At 39.4% G+C, this 17,589-nt stretch overlaps 1 protein-coding gene across 4 annotated transcripts in view; it reads left to right on the plus strand.

The window, feature by feature from the left end:
* Positions 1 to 1,330: 1,330 nt before the first annotated feature.
* LOC146220747 (DEP domain-containing protein 1B-like) overlaps positions 1,331 to 17,589 on the plus strand; it is a 54,944-nt gene continuing 38,685 nt past the window's right edge. For 3 of the 4 annotated variants that reach the window (XR_014750867.1, XM_084693489.1, XM_084693490.1), the window contains exon 1: positions 1,331 to 1,517. Coding sequence is in view for 2 of the 4 variants with exons in the window: in XM_084693489.1 (XP_084549615.1) it covers positions 1,470 to 1,517 (48 nt within the window). In the remaining 2 variants the exon portion in view is untranslated. The remainder of the gene's footprint in view (positions 1,518 to 17,589) is intronic. The other variant, XM_084693491.1, reaches the window with a different exon arrangement.

The raw sequence follows: 17,589 nt of genomic DNA on the forward strand, positions 1-17,589 counted from the left end.
TGTGTGTGAGGAAAGTTTAAAGACACAACTGTGTTTAATGATTAAGCTATTAAACGTTTTTGGCAAAAAATATTCCCCCAAAATAGGATTATGCCTATTTTTGAAAAGTAAGTGCTGTAGTACCACCAATAGAAGACTATTTATGTGTGAGGAAAGTTTAAAGACACAACTGTGTTTAATGATTAAGCTATTAAACGTTTTGGGCAAAATATATTCCCCAAAATTATATTTATGCCTATTTTTGAAAAGTAAGTGCTGTAGTACCACCAACAGAAGACTATTTATGTGTGAGGAAAGTTTAAAGACACAACTGTGTTTAATGATTAAGCTATTAAACGTTTTGGGCAAAAAAATATTCCCATAAATGAGGTTAATGCTTTTTTTTTAAAAGTAAGTGCTGTAGTACAACCAGCAGGAGACAAATTATAATTGAGGTAAGTTTGGAAAAACTACCTTATTTAAACATTAAATTAATAAATATTTTTTTGTATCTGTTTTCGCTGTTGTAGTTTGTAGACGATCCCTAAGCGCTCGTCTTACTGCCGGCTGCTCGTAGAGACCAATGTTATTTCTTCAGGTTGCAGGACGGCTCGTTTTGATGGAAATTACTTTGTAGCTTGTTGTACGAAATATGTGTTATTTGTGATTTAATAACATTTCGATATGATTATTATTAGTTATTGATCCCGGAAGTTTGAATGTGTGAATGTCATGTCAACTTTACCGAACTGCGAGAGTTTTCAACTTACGAAATATTGGGATTCATCATTCTAAGATAGAACACACCTGCGAACAATTCTGCTGTTTAAGAACGCTTCATGAATCACACGTAGATTTTTCTTTGGAACTTTCTTAAGAACAAATTTAAGAAATAACTTAGGAAGATATTGGTGAATGAGGCCCAATGTTCTTAAGGAGCTGGTTTCATGTGCCCATGGTGAATGAGAACACCAGATGTGGAAAAAGCTGAAATGTTACGTCAGTCTAACAAATACTGTGTATTTTACTTAAGACTACCACATTTATGTTGTAATAAATGTTTATGTTGTAATCAATTATTTGCATTAATCTTTGCGTGGGTTTAAGTTTTGGTCAAATTTGCATAATTGGTCTTGAACGTTATTTCAAATTGTGTCGAATATTGGCCATCTCCTGATAGAGAAACGTGAATACAATTTTTTTTTAAGCTAGTGTCAGGTGAAATGTTTGTAACCACAATGGAATACAATTAATAATGAAGGTCGAATTTTGTTACCCATGTCTCTTCAACTGCTTGTACAAAAGTTGTCTCCAAAAGTCACGTGGCAAGTCTTTCAGCCAATGACATTGTTCAAATCTTACCCTCAAGATTTGAAGTTTGTGAGCCAGCAAAGAATGCAGTTTGTAAGCCCAAGTTAAACCTAAGGTTTAAATCAAAACGGCAAAGTATTTCGCCTATGAATGTTAAACTGTGAAATTTAAACTCTGGAATGGAGGGCAAAGTGATTGGGCCGGGTCCATACAGGGCAACGAAACTGGTGAGTACCGTATCTCCTGGCAGTCGACTTTGGGTTGAACATACTAGACTACTAGAGCTAGCGCTGTTGCGAGTACTGCGTTTCTACTGTGTAGACTAGTAGGCCTAGTTGTGGGACATAGTGTTTTGCTAACAAGCTAGATAGCTTTGATTTTTCCCAACCGAAAACTCGGATCAGAACAAATCAGCAATGTTATAGAGTACTACTCAGCGTAGTTATCAAACGTAGAGGACAATACAAAACTAGGCTACCTAGCTACAGTTCCTAGCTAACCTTGTTAGACTAGTTTGCAACTGTATGTCCAGTCAACGAGCCTGTTTTCGAGATGCGGGAGAGGGCCTATTTGCAGTACTGGACGGTAAATCTGATTCTGATACTCATGTGGTTATTGTAATGAATGAACAGAAACACCCATGAAATTGTGACACAGCGTATTCCCAACTGCAGTTACAAAGGAGTATGCAAGGACGTCTGATGGGTTCTCCATCCATACAGTATCTCACCATCTCACTGACACATACACAACCTACCTAAACCATACCCCTTGAGTCTTCTTAGATTACTGCTATTTACTGTTTCCTTATTATGGAAGATTATAGGGGCCAAAACTAACTAAATAAATACTTTAACACAAAGCTTAAATAAATGAATAATTATATAATGTAATGCCTAATTGACATACAAAATATGTAAATGACATATTAAATGAGACACAAAATATATCAATGTTATGGACATGCTACAGTGGTCGAAATGTTGGCGGTAGCTGAAGAGATGGAGGCAACTGCCGATTCACTTTTTTTTTACATCATATTGAGAGCTTCGCTGAAATGATAGCAATGATATTAGCCCTAACTGACACAGAGATCAATGAAAATGTGTTCACGATCCTCGGCGAGATGGTACAGCATAGGGGTGGGCAAAAAGGTCGATACTTAGGCCGAATCCCAATACTCCCCCTTACCCCTTCCCCATAGTTTTGCGCGTTCCCGTGAGAGCTAGTGGTGTCCCAATACTCTTTTTGAGCCAGGGGTAGGGCTAAAACTAAGGGGTATACACCCCTTAAAACCAAGTAAGATCGGGAGATTACTTGAAACCTAGGGCCATGTGAATACTGTTCGACTGGCAACAATGGCGGCCAGATCATCCAGAGAGTCCAATAAATGTAATATATTCGGCTTAATTAATTGATAAAACAATTATGACAGTCTTGTTTTGTGTTATACACAGTCCTGAACATATATATTTGCAACCATTTTCCTACTTGAAACGTTTCTAAAAATCGCTAGGTTGGTACACTAATGTTACAGTGCTGAATTGCACAACAGTCCCGCATTTCTTTGACTAGCATGTCTACAGTTTTAAGTAAACTCCATTAGCAGCAAATTTCGTTTAATATCAGTGCATAACACTACTTGCTTTGGAGATATCGATACGTGCTAGATGACGTACCTGTAACCCAGTGGTTCCCAACCCTGGTCCTCGGGACCCCCTGTCCTGCATGTTTTAGATGTTTCCCTGCTCCTACACACCTGATTCAAATGACTGGGTCGTTATCCAGCTCTGCAGAAGCCTGTTAACGACCATTTATTTGAATCAGGTGTGTTGGAGCAGGGAAACATCTAATACATGCAGGACAGGGGGTCCCGAGGACCAGGGTTGGGAACCACTGCTGTAACCAAGTGGTGTCCCATTTCTTAGCTATATGTTGCCCATACCCCTCAGTTTCGAGGGCCATGGGCTAGGGGTAAACTAAGGGCTAGGGGTAAGGGGAAGTATTGGGATTCGGCCTTAGACTTACCCCTAGCTCAAAAAGATTATTGGGATACCACTAGCTCTCACGGGAACACGCAAAACTAAGGGGAAGGGGTAAGGGGGAGTATTGGGATTCGGCCTAATTCTACATTGAGTACACAACCCCCTTTACATCATAGTGGTTATGCAAACACTGTCTAACTTCACTCAAACTCACTTTGTCCCTCCCCTGCTTGGTCGAGTTGTTGCAGGCCTGTACGTGCAGTAACACGACTCAGCAGCACACATTAACAATATTTTTGACAAAACTCGTTTTCCTGTGTTTTATTATGATCATAATCATGAACAATTAATTAAAGGAAAAATCATTGAATGATCATGACATTTTAAATTTTCATTCAAATGTTCATATTGATGATGCATTCACTTAATCAACTATGAGGCATTGCTTTCCCCGACACAAAAGTAGATAAACTGCTTTTCTAAGCTAAAAGTATTGGTATTGGCAATCAGTGCCGCCGCTAGCCATTTTGGTGCCCTACGCATAATTCCACAGCTGCCCTGTCAATGCATCCACATTCTGTGTTTGATATGATGCTGGTTACGGAGTTAATGCGAGCGCGCAATGCGTGCAAGCGAAATTTTGGGGCCTTTATTTGAGTGCATGATGTATTTTTGTCTCTTAATTTTTTAGCCCCACCCTTACGTTTCTTAGCATGGTTTTCCAAATTAATTATAAACATTTAAAACTGAAAGCATGCAGCCAAGGAGCTCTCCACCTTTATTACTCATTTAAAAACTATTTGATAAATCGAATATAAAAGCATCATAGAATGTACAGTAAAGTAACATCTAGCTGGCGTCAGTTATTTCAAATGCATAGATATTGTTTAACAGTAAAATCTAAATTTAGTTTGCACCTAACATATTTGAGTGTGCTAAAATTAGCAATAACGTCAGCTAGTTTGAGGTGTATGCATAGGCTAACTATAAGTTAGCAGCATATTTCCCGTATTTAACAATAATTAAACATGGACTTACTTGAAAGTGATGCACGGGCATCATCTTGCAGTTGATTTCTTTTTCTGCCCCTTACTCCTGTTGTCTTTTTGAGGCCATTTTCGAAAAGTTTACCTAGCCTACTGTCAAAGTTCGTCAGGCCACTGAGATAGAAAAGGGCACCCACGGCGAGCTTGGAAAGTTGAGTGTGTATTTGTTTTTTTGTTGGGGTGGGCACCATCGTAACGTTTTTTGAGCAATTAAATATATCTCTTATTTTGCCTGTTTTGTGATAAACATGCCTAAAAGGTGCGTAATATTTATATAGGCCTACTGAAATAATATCGGCATTATAATTATAATAACTATGATGATTTTTCAGTTGGCACATTTTTGGTGCCCCCTCAGGACTTGGTGCCCTACGCGAAGCGCGTAGTGCGCGTTATGGGGGCGGCGGCACTGTTGGCAATACTGGCCCTGTATTTACTCCTTGGTATCGGATCTATACCACATTCTGCAGTGTCGCACACCCCTAGCAGCTGCAGAGTGAGGTGATAGAGCATTGTTTTTCCCAAACATTTTTTCTGGGACCCATTGTTTAAAAGTCACAAGCCTTTGCGACCCAAGCCAATAGACATTATTCGTAAATCACAAAATTAAGGTGGATTTGACTATTATTGAACAATAATAAGAAGTGACCACTCAGACTGAGTGGTCACTTCTTGCTGAACAATTAAACCAGCATTATTTAAAGAAGGTATCCAATAAGTGCCTAATTGGACATTAAATGTAGGCTATAAAAAAAAATATAGCCCATTTCTTCTTATTTTCAACATTCAATTAAACCAGAAATATTGGAACAAAATATGTAATAATTACAAAAACATTACAAATTATACAAAACATGTTGTACCATTTCAACATCGCTAATGGGATAGGTGGGCCTGTCCGCGTTTTTGTAGTGCGTTTCAATCCGTGGTGCAGGAGGAGAGCGCAACACTCATATCAGGCGCAGCATTTCTGCTGTTTCTGTGCTTTGTCTTCATTTTTGTGAGCACAGAAAATCCCAATTTGCACATGTACGTGGTAGTGAAAGGAATAAGGATAGAAATACTGGCCCTACTGAGGACAGGATATTCTGACTATATGCTTATCCAGAGTGATAAAGTCACAGATCCATAACGTCAGTGCGATCGCTGCTGAGCTGCAACAACTCGGTTTCTTTGGCAGGACTCAATTCTGCGTCAACTCAAGCAAAGCTTCAGGACACTCAAATTCGAAGGGATCATTCAGAATGGCATACCTCTCTGTTGAAATAGCGATCAAAGTTCTCAATAAGCGCAACGACATGAGTTTGAATAAGCGCAGGCGGCTGCTAGTCTTTCAAATAGGGGAAGGTCATTTTCGGCCTAAATCATATAGATTTTACATTAATTTTCTATCACTGGCTAGTTCACCACTACGACACTTATGGAACGCCGAGTTAGTCAAAATTAAATAAATAAATAGGTAAATAAATACATAAATACGGCTATGAAAAAAATTCTGAAATCAAAAAAAGATGGCAATAAATATAGCATTATATAATTATATAGCTGAATGCATTTACCGACATCATTAAATAAATACATTCATTTATTTCAAAATAACGTTTTTGTAAAGACAACATTTATTTATTTAATGGGACTTTTATTCCTCAATGCCACATTTATTTATTATGTGAGCAATGTTCCCTCAAAAAAAAATTCCGCTCAGAGCAAATAGAAATCTGTCTGAGCGCAAACCTCAGTACTCTGAGCAAAGTTTGCAAAGAACTCTGTTTGCTTCTTCGTAGCTAAATATATCAGAAAGCTTCATCAGCCTACCTGGACCATCGCTTATGTCCGTTTGAACAATTTCATCAAGCCATTTGTGTTTAAATGTAAAATTGCCCCTTTTTTTGGGTACTTGTAACAAGGGCGTAGGTTTGGTCTCAGCTTTGGTAGGGACACTTTTTTTTTTTATACGTAGGTAATTGGTTCCGGTTTTATAGAGCTGTACTAGGCCTACAAAATCTCTACTGGACTTATGAGCAATGAAATATTATATGATGCATACTTTTGGGCATCCCAATTTATAGCACCTTTTTACTATCTACAAGTATAAGTGTGAATGATAACATTCATGGGTAACATTGTCTAAACATCCGTTATAAAACTGCAATTTAATGCAATACTTACCAAAATGGACAATTCAACTTCTCACCTTAACCCCTGATGCTGATTCATCACCAACCTGCTCTGCATCTGTATCTTCAGGGTGCTGTTTTTCCTGCACAGTAATTCATCAATTTAATACAGACGCTAACCATGCTTAGTTGACTGCTGACATTGGTCGAGATTAAAGGGATAGGCATATTACTATCCAAGGGATCGTATAGGCCTACTTATTACCAGTTAATAACACCTTTGAGTTGTTAACCTGCTGGTACTAGGGGGCGTCAGCAGCTTTTTGAAAGTGGGGGACACACATTTTGCTGGGGTTCTGGGGGTTTGTCCCCCAGAATTCTTTTAAAGATGTAAATGCAATTTCCCGCAGTCTGGTGCATTTACCACAACTATTACTACCATAGTTGTTATACATGTACTGAGGGGCTGGACATTTAAATATTTTGAAAACTAAACTTCCCAATAAGCAATGGGACATCTTCAACTACCTGTCACCTTTCAGCACTCACCTCAGCAACAGAGCTGTCTCCACTGCCCCTGCATGCTACCTCTGACTCACTCTCAATCTCAACCACCTAGGCTATATCAGGAGACATGGAGATGCATTGAGCATTCTTTCATATTAATAATTGACGTAAGCTTAATGTAGATTGTTCATATGAAGATTTCTGAGATGTAATTCATGTTATCAGCGTATCAAATTCACAATTGGTATAAGTTTAGAAGCCTAATAATTATGTAGGCTACATAAAAAATGTGCATCTCCCTAAAGCATGACTGGACTGTTCAGAAATGGTCAGATGTGTGTTCAAACCTGTAGTCTTTTACACGGTTCACATCCTTAGGATGTAAGCTTTCAGAAAATACATGGGTTAGGTGGTTGAATCCGTTTCCCTAAATGGCACAGCCCAAAAAAGTATCAGCCATATACTCCATTTATCAATACCGAATTTATTATGCATGGGCAGTATACTAATATGGAGAGAAGGACGTGTCTCTTGTCTCATTATATAACATCCTGAGGGTATAAGCTTTCAGAGGATATATGGTTTTAATGGTTGAATCAGTTTTACCTTGATTTTACATGTAATGTAACATGTAACATGTAATGAAATGCTACGAATTGCCCAAATTACAAGTTGAGCAACCTTGTTAAGTTTGGAAGACAATTGACCGTTCCCGAAATTCCTCCCTAGAACGGCCCTCGTTCAATCGTACCTTAGCAACCGCTACTAAGAGAAGAAGGTCCGTCAAGCTTTGACTCGGAAGCAACATGGTTAAACGGTGTGCCTATGGGACGTGTCGATCTTACACTAGATATCCCAAAAGTTTAGAGGGAGGTGTGATTTTTTTTTTCCATTTACAAAGCCGAAGACTCAAGAGGGAAGGTGCCGGCGGGTGTGGGAGACCCCACTCCCAACTTAATTTAGAGAACATCACCAAACATATAGCATATGTCTGCTCCAAGGTAGCTAGCTAGTATTAAGCTGCTAGCGAACGATATCTAAGATGTTAGTTGAGAGAACATCCCCAAACAGTTATGGTTCATGTAAACTAGTATTATTACCACTACTAGTGCATAACTAGTGACTCCAACAAATTTGTTAATGTTAAAATCAAAATGTTAACGTCTGTAAAGCTGAGCTAGCCAACGAACGCCAGCAAGTTGGCAGGAGCTTTAAAATACTGTATCAATGTTGAATAAAACATCCCAACAAGCCATTATAAACTTATTTTATTTTAATCTTCGTAGAATTTTGTGAGTGGGCGACCTATTCCTGAGTATCCCAACCCTGTGCTTGCTGTTCAAATGCCTGGCCAGACAAGGCTACTTGAGACCTGTATGCTTTGGCTTCGATTTTTGTTGTTTCCCCTTCGTTGCTAACTTTAATATTTTGAATATATCCTTCAACTGCATATTGCAGTCCCTTCTGCCTGGATCTGGGAGATATCGCAGAGGTATTACTCAAAAAATCCTCACTCACACTGACAGCTGTCACGCTTATCCCCGTACCCGCCATGGCTTTTGGGTTGACAGTTCCGGGAATTGTGTCGGACGTAGCAACAATAACTAAGGGGGCGTGGCCTGGGGAACGGTCAATTCTGAAATAAAGGGTTTTTCTTCCTTTTTTCCCCAGTCGTTAGAAAAACTAGCATGTTAGCTAAGGTTAACTCCAGATTAGCTCACGGTTGTTACGGCAATAAAAAAAACACCAGCTATTTATTTTGTAGCTATTTGGAAAAAACATCCTTGTCATCTCTTTCTGCCTGAAACACGGCCAAAAGCACAACATATTTCAGACCCAGATTAAGAAATCAACAAATGCTGTTCCACTTGTAATGGGTAAATAAAGTATGCTATTGCCGAGTGCTGGATGTAGGTAAAACGCTTGCTTATCTAGCTAGCTATAATCCTAATGTTTGCAGAAGGATCTTTGTGACTTAACGCTAACTAATGCTATTATAGTCAGAGAATGTCTCATAAGGGTGCTTGGGCAACTCTGACTTACTTTCCTCTTCCTCAACCAAAAAACCTCCTTATGTCCATCTCGTCTGTGGAACAGTCATGTCAGTCAAGTGCTAGCTGCAAGCGCGATGCGTCGATCAAAGAGCAGGGTTTTTCCTGGGTCAAAATGGGTCTTCAGTGCTCCCCCCCCCCCCCCCAAAAAAAAAATATATATATATATATATATTCTTTTTTTTCTTATTTTTTCTAATCAATGTATTTATTCCCAGGTGTCACATATGTTCGTCCTACTTCCCCTAAAGCAAGAAAGTTAGGCTACTTAAAGACACCATACACTCAAAGTATGTTCTAAATGGCATAAATGCTGCCAATTAATAATTGACATAACTTATTGTAAAAGGTCATTAGCCTAGCCTATTGATTAAGGTAGGCCACTCTGAAGCATGTACACGGCTTGCTTCATTTGATATTGATAGGCTAAGCATTCTGAAGCATATATTAACAATAAACCCACTTTTCATTCATTAAAACTACTTCAGGATAATAAGGCACCTAAAATACAAAGCTGAGCAAGAGCAGCAATCGCTATTGAATCAACAGACATGTGCAATTTAGCTAGCAGGGGAAGAATACAAACAACAATAATCACCAGTTAACTTGATTTAAATTTGCAAGAACTATAGACTTGTACAATAAGGGTGCTTTCACACCTGACATGTTCGGTCCGGTTCAATGGGACCATGGCCCGTTTTCTCAGAGTACGGTTCGTTTGGAGAGGTGAGTACACGCATTCGAACTCTAGTGCGGATCAAATAACCGAACCATGGTCCCCCTAAAAAGATGGGACTCGGTCCGGTTCCAAGTGAATCATGGTTCGGTTCGCTTTAGGTCTGAACGTAATTTTGACCTATTCCAGGAAGCAAACCAAAATGTAGTGTATTGTGGGTTGAAAGAGGAATTTACACTTGGCGGAGACAGCCGTGCCACTCATTAGCAGTGAAATGAGTTGAGGGAAAACGTGGGTGAATGATGAAGTGAAGGAACAGCAAATATGGGCTGATGATCATATTGCAGAGATACTTGTGGAGACACATTAGAGTAGCGAGTTAGGCTATTTAAATTATTTAGTGATATACTGAAATAAAGCGTCATCATTGCACAGTGGACCAATGTTGTTTGAAAGTTAAAAACGTAGACAGCTAAAAGTGCGTGATGTTCTATGGAAAAGTGGTAGCTCGTCAGACGAAAACATATAGTTCCCATGGTTTGATAACCTGGATATAGTCCTGAGTAAAAGACCAACAAGCAACCCCAAAAATGTGGTCGTGCAACACCAAATCATAACGATTAAAGATAGTATTGCGATCGCTGTAGTCCATTGTTGTTCGTGACAAGGAAGTGATTTTCCCTCACACATTTTCTGTCCAATAGATTAACAACCTGTATGACCGTGTGTCATTTTTTTTTTATGTCTGTTTTTTCAAACGTTGGTTCGCTTAAAACGGGACCGTGTGAACATTAACCGGACCTAATAAAAAATGCAACAAAGTAGCAACTCATCCCCTGATTCGGACCAAGCAAACGGTAGGTGTGAAAGCACCCTTACAGTTCTCAAGGACGCACACACACAATCTCAACTGCGGTGTGAAGCGCGTGTCCGTGCAATTCTCCGACATGTACTCTAACAATCACTGCTGATAGACTGCCAAAAATTTTGTACAGCCTGATTTCTGATACCGTGGCGGCAGAACTTTAGCCATAGAAGAAACACTGCACAATATATGATCATTCTAGGTTAAGAATACCAATGGAGGCTGCGTTGGAAATCGTAAATCAAACTTTTGTCAGCATTTTGAGTGGAAATTTCATTTGCATTTGTACAGGTGTATTCGTGCACGTCGCAGCGGAACGACAGTTTAGTGGCCACTCTGTCCATTCGCGCACCTCACAGTTGCGTATTGATCAGACAAGAAGACACGCTTATCAACTCGATTACTATTGATCAAATCAGAACGAGGGTTTGGCTGTAGCCTACTTGAAACATACTATTGAGAACATATTGGCCGACATGCATTGCACGCGTGATTTCTAAAATGTTGTACAGCCTGACTTCTGATACCGTGGCGGCAGAAATTTTGCCATAGAGGAAACACTGCACTATATATTATCATTCCAGGTTAAGAATACCAATGGAGGCTGCGTTGGAAATCGTAAATCAAACTTTTGTCAGCATTTTTAGTGGAAATTTCATTTGCATTTGTACAGGTGTATTCGTGCACGTCGGGCTTGCCCTCGCAGCGGAACGACAGTTTAGTGGCCACTCTGTCCATTTGCGCACCTCACAGATCAGACAAGAAGACATGCTTATCAACTCGATTACTAATGATCAAAACAGAACGAGGGTTTGGCTGTAGCCTACTTGAAACATACTATTGAGAACATATTCGCTTACATGCATTGCACGCGTGATGAACACAGCTTTTTTTCTTATTTTCTTCATTGGACTTTTTTTTGCCTTTGGCGCTCATTTGTCATTGGCGCTCGGGAAAACAGCTTTGGCGCGCGCCAAATGTTCTCTATGCAGGAAAAACCCTGAAGAGTATGTGAGTTGAATCTGATCTGCGTGATGCAGTTTGTCTCGGAAACGTGGAGTGGAATTCTATTGCTATGGGTATTCTCCCTACTGATAAAGTGGAACGGATTTGATTGTGAAGCAATGGAAAGATCGCTCTACTAGTAGACCATTCATGCACTAGTATTTTGATCGCAAAAGTGCGGGGGTCCAAACAACTTTTTATTTTTAACTGGGGGGGACGTGACCCCCCCCAAGTTACAATGCGACGACGACCATGGGTACTAGGCTAAACTAGCCCTAATCCTTTATCCTTCTGGCTTCAACAAGACAAGCTGCTGCTAACACACTGGTTGAAATATTGCAGACGCTAGGGATAGATTGAATACAAGCAAAAGTTACATGCTCCACTAAACTAACAACTTTCAAACATGTTTCCATTGTAGAATGGGTGTCGATGTAAGGCCAGCAGGTTTGCACTGTGTGTAGTTTTCCTATGAGCTAACTAACAACGACCTTCTTGCTAGCTACTTAGGCTACTCTCTGGGTGGTGAAAAAACTTCTGATATCTCTCTTCTTTTTGGGTGACATTTTCCTATCTATAAAGCACACAAAGGTCAAAAATATAAATGCTGAGACCAAACGAAATACTAATATGAGGCTTTATTATGTGGCAACGACGGTACGAGCTAATGGGGAGTCATGCCAGACGCGTATTGCCCTCCTCAGCGGTCAATACGGCTCCGTATTGCCCTCTGACGTCATCTTCGAAATGAGCAACGAGTCAGCTGCTGAGTTGTACTATCCAGAGGATGCTGAAAAGATTTGTCATCGAAAGTGAGGATGAAGACTAGACTCTTTTAATCACTTGTGTCGTTATTTTGTGTTGAAATTAAAGCCATTTTAGCAGAACCATGTTGTCCGCTTTCTATCAAAAGTAATGAGTTGCTAGGCAACACATGAAACACAGCGTGAGAAGACTTGAGAGCTAGCTACAATTAACCTAGAGGTACCATTTATTTTCGTTTACAAAATGAAAAGAAGCTAAAAATGCCATATAACAAACTACTTACTAACCTCGACCGTTCGGTCATGCCGGGAAATATCAAACCTCGGCTTTGCCGATACGGTTTGATATTTCCCGAGGTCGATACAGAGCCTCAGTTTGATATTTCCCGGCATGACCTCATTCTCGGTTAGTAAGTAGTTATTATTATTTCCTGGCGTACTGCCAGCTCTCTTTCTGCAAGTCACGATTCATGCAGTGTTTCTGACTCTGCCGGCCACTTCAGTCAATTAAATGACATTGTCTTGTCTCGCAGGCTCAAGGGCGCATTTGTTAACTTGGAAATGTATTTTTCACTTTTCTGGGCAACAAATATAGTAAAGATAATAATACAAATGAGTTTTGCAAATATGTGCCAATTATTTTTATTCGCAAATTAACAAAATATTGATGGGGACAATTATATCTTTCCCAAACTTTGGTTGTGTCTAGTCCCTATGGACCCTACGCAAACCTACGCTCTTCACCTGTAAAGGTAACATTTCTGATTTTCGTTGCCAGTCGTTTTGTTAAAAGCTTGCGTCTAGAGTGACATTGAAATTTTATGAAGTGGGCTTCGCCGCATTTCGCCGATCAACTGAACATTTATTGGTTTTATAAAATAATTTTATTTAAAAAAAAAACGTGTGCGGTCTGGAAAATCTAATCCTTCACAACCCCCCACCCCTCGACTCTCGGATTGAGGCAACAGCCCCGGTGGATGTAGGTGGTATTGCATTTCCGATTTTCTATCCGACTCGTCTGGTTGTTTTTATTCTATTAACTCCAGTCAACATTATCTAAATCTATCTCCCCCAATTTGTTCAATTCTCAAACCTGGCTTATACTACTAGCTTTTTCATAGAATGATTTTTGCTAAGATTGAAACCAATCCGAAATGGGTAAACTAGCAGCCTATTTTAGGGCTGCACGATTAATCGAATTTTAATCACGATCACGATTTCGGCTTCCCACGATCAAATTCGCGTGATCGAGTGATATTTAAAATGAGTCATTCCGTTCATAGAACGCTCCGTATAAAAGCTTTTTTTTGCAAAGCCAATCTAGCGCTCCGTAAACCAATAGGTGCATTCGACATCGGCTGTGGCTGCATGAAACGACCAGCGAGAGTTGCCGCTTGCTGTCGGGGAGGAGTTATAAACGGCTCCTTAAGTCGGAAAATGTGTCAATGTATTGGGCTATGGTAAACTCTTTCTCCAATCTGCAGGCTGCAGCCGGCTGCGGCGCTGCGTGGAGTCGAATACACCTAATGTCTGTTCACGTGCCTCCATGAGCCAGTCAGAGTTGTTCCCTGCACCATACAGCTCAATTTCTAGATGTAGTCGGTTACAGACAGAGTAACGTGAGGAAAATTCCGCAACAGATAGAAGTCGGCCATAAGGCTGCTATCTTAACAAAGAAAACAAAAAAAAACTACATGTGACCTGCCTTCGCTAATCCCTAAAGCCTTATTTTAGATACAGTATAAGTTTAGATAGCTTGCAAATACAAGTTTAGATAGCTTGCAAATACAGAGGATAGCCTACCGAAGTTGAGTTAGCCAATGTCGTTAGCGATGCTAGCTAACGTTTGCTAGCTGCATAACTTTTAACCTGGTCTTGCAGCGCTGCTTGATTTACTGAAATTATTCTGAAATGTTATGTTCTACTAGCCATTAGCCTATTTGAGCTTGGCACAGTTTACCAAAGCCCTAGTGTAACTGAGACGACACAGTAAATAATTCCTCTTTCAAGTAATAAGCCCCCGTTCATTTGTTGAGCATTAAATTAGCTGCAAGGTCTGTGGAGATCTTGGGACTATATCACTCGAGCGAACACAGATCTGTGTTTTGCTCATGCAGAATTCGGTTAAATAAAATCGGTAAAATAAACGTAATGAGTGGAACAAAAGATGAAGTAACGTGGCATTTTATTTTGTGTGAGTTTTAACTTGTCCAGTGGGGCAAGTACATTTCTTTTCCACTTGCCCTACAAAAAAATCCACTTGTCCCGGACAAGCGGACAAGCCTTAATGCTGAGCCCTGCCGTATTTGTTTTTTATTGATTATATATTATGAGTTTTATACACATCCATTATGCAAGTACAATGTATTTTGACAATAACATTTGATTAGGTTATAATCAACAAATAATCGTGATAATTAATTGTGATCTCAATATTGATCAAAATAATCGTGATTATCATTTTGCGCCTTAATCGTGCAGCCCTAGCCTATATATTTGCTTATGTCAAGAAAAGTTGCTCGCGGATACGAACAATGAACGAGCACAAAAGGGAGCATCAGCAAATCGCTGATTTACCTGAGCTGAATGAGAACAAGGAGAAAGTATTTGATCATCTACAGCTGCCTGCCTTTATTGTAGCACGTTTTACAGGGACGACATGCATGACGGTTGTTTGTAGAGTTAATTTCAGTTATTTTAAAGCAGATTAACCATTTTGTAATGAACGCTATTATGCTCATGGCACAACAAACGTAATTATAGACTAATATAATTAGTTATAATATCGTGGCATGTTACGGTGTCATTATATATTGTTGACATGTTATTCTGAGGCAAAGACAAAGATGAATAAATCATGTCTGATGGTCTCCTGTTATAGTCGTTATATTGTTAGAACTTTAAGTCAGTTAACACCACAACGATGGCATTAACCAGGGCTCGACAATAACGATAGACCGGGGCCATTAAAAAGTAACGTCGGGACAGTTAAACTAGCAACTCACTGGCCCGATTGGGCCACTGCAAATTGATTGAAAAAAAATTACAATTGTAAAAGTTAACATCCTTCATATGTTTTGCTATCTGCTAAATGCATAAATAACTTTGCAGATCGTGGGGCGCACAGTTGGCAAATGAAGAGTTGAGGAGTGACGAGTGGTTGTCAAATTGTAATTCTCTAATCTCAATAAATTTTTTAACAACTGGCGCAAGACTGGCGCGAGACAATAAAGTGAAGACGGCAGCAAAGCAGAGCTACGAGCTCAAACGGAAGCAACTTTTTTATGGAACGAAGATGCATTGTGTCGTTTGTCGTATGTTCCCGTCTAAAGCAGACAAAAGTGGATATTTTTTAATTTTACAGTGGCACCGACAATTTTCGAAAACAATACCTGACCAGCCATGCTAGCAGTAGCAGACAGCACCTGGTTTGCGTGACAGCTAAGCGGATGGTTGACAATCCATCTTCCAGGCCGTTGACTATGCTGGTCAGGAATTTTAATGTAGACGCCCAACGTGTTATTGCACGACTTGTAACAATGGCATATCACGTAATTAAGACGGGCCAGCCGTTCGCCTCGTTTCCCCAGGCTATTGAACTGCAGCGGAAGAATAGTGTTGACTTGGGTACATTGTATCATACTTATGAAATGCTATGGAAGCTTTTATATATTAGCACTGAGGAACCAGAGGTTTCAGTTGTGCAGAGAGATGACTGTCAGCAGGGAAGAGATCACGTCTCGTCAATTTTTTTGTCGACTATTACCTTTTTATTATCACTAGAAATTTTATTTAATTTTTGTTTTTTTTATATCCAGGATGTGTTTAATAAATGGTTAAACATGTTAACAGAATAACACAACTTACAAGTCTTTGGTTTTGTTGTAACAATGATAAATTACAACTTTGAGGGGGGGGGCCAGTAAAAATTGTCTCAGGGCCAGTAAGTTTCAAACCCACTGGCCCGGTGGGGCTAGTGCCAAAAAATGTTATTGTTGCATTAACAATAAGCTAGTATAGTAAACAACACTCATCATCATTATAATAATAACAAAGGTAAAGGCTTAATTTAGCTTGCTTTGTAAAGCTGGAACAACGATGGAGCCAGATATTCAGGTTTACAGTTTATTTATCTGACAAAATACATAAGCAGTTAAACTATAAACACAAAGCAAAAAGAACAACGTATAGGCCCTGCACGTATAATACTACAGTAGCCTACTAATAGTATTGATTTTCGTAAAGTTCACATGTAGGCTATCTGCTTCTTGATCGGACTTGTACTATAATCTGACAGTTTTCTGCAATGCCTTAGCTCCAGCTCACAAGCTCGCGACTGGTTGTCGCAAAGTATAACGTATACAGCTAGTTGCAAGCATGCATGAGTTTCGGAGCTAGGAACAAGTGTTGTGGATAATTTATAGTGAAAAGTGTGTATAGTGAAAATAAATCAGAGTCTCGAAGTGAAGAAAATCCTACGTCCGAACAAGTCAAAAATAAACTAAGTACAAAAGTTCTAAATTATTCTAAGTCCAAACCCGTCAAAAATCAGGCTAAGTTCCAACAAGTGAAAATTATTGTAAGTCCCAACAGATGAAAAATAAACTAAGTCCAAAACAGAGGCACTGGAACTCAGAGTCTGATGCAAAGGTTTATTCCAACACAGGGTAAAACAGTGAGTGAGCTCCGAAGAGCAGACTGTCCGTTTATCTCCAGACAGTCCCTTTTATACTGTATTTTCTGCCTATTATTTGTGTCATTTTTTGCTATTGGTACAATACAGTTGGTCACAGATACATTACATTATGCACCCTCACATTATTGGTCCCTTGTCCTGGGGTTTCAGATTACAGGTGTTAGGGCTGCATGATTAAGGCCAAAATGATAATCACGATTATTTTGATCAATATTGAGATCACGATTAATTATCACGATTATTTGTTGATTATTACCTAATCAAATGTTATTGTCACAATACATTGTACTTGCATAATGGATGTGTATAAAACTCATAATATATAATCAATCAAAAACAAATACGGCAGGGCTCAGCATTAAGGCTTGTCCGCTTGTCCGGGACAAGTGGATTTTTTTTGTAGGGCAAGTGGAAGAGAAATGTACTTGCCTCACTGGACAAGTTAAAACTAACACAAAATAAAATGCCACGTTACTTCATTTTTTGTTCCACTCATTACGTTTATTTTACCGATTTTATTTAACCGAATTCTGCATGAGCAAAACACAGATCTGTGTTCGCTCGAGTGGCATAGTCCCGGAATGCTC

The sequence above is a fragment of the Hypomesus nipponensis genome, chromosome 27 (assembly GCF_054491055.1).
Source record: "Hypomesus nipponensis isolate SF chromosome 27, ASM5449105v1, whole genome shotgun sequence".
NCBI lineage: Eukaryota > Metazoa > Chordata > Actinopteri > Osmeriformes > Osmeridae > Hypomesus > Hypomesus nipponensis.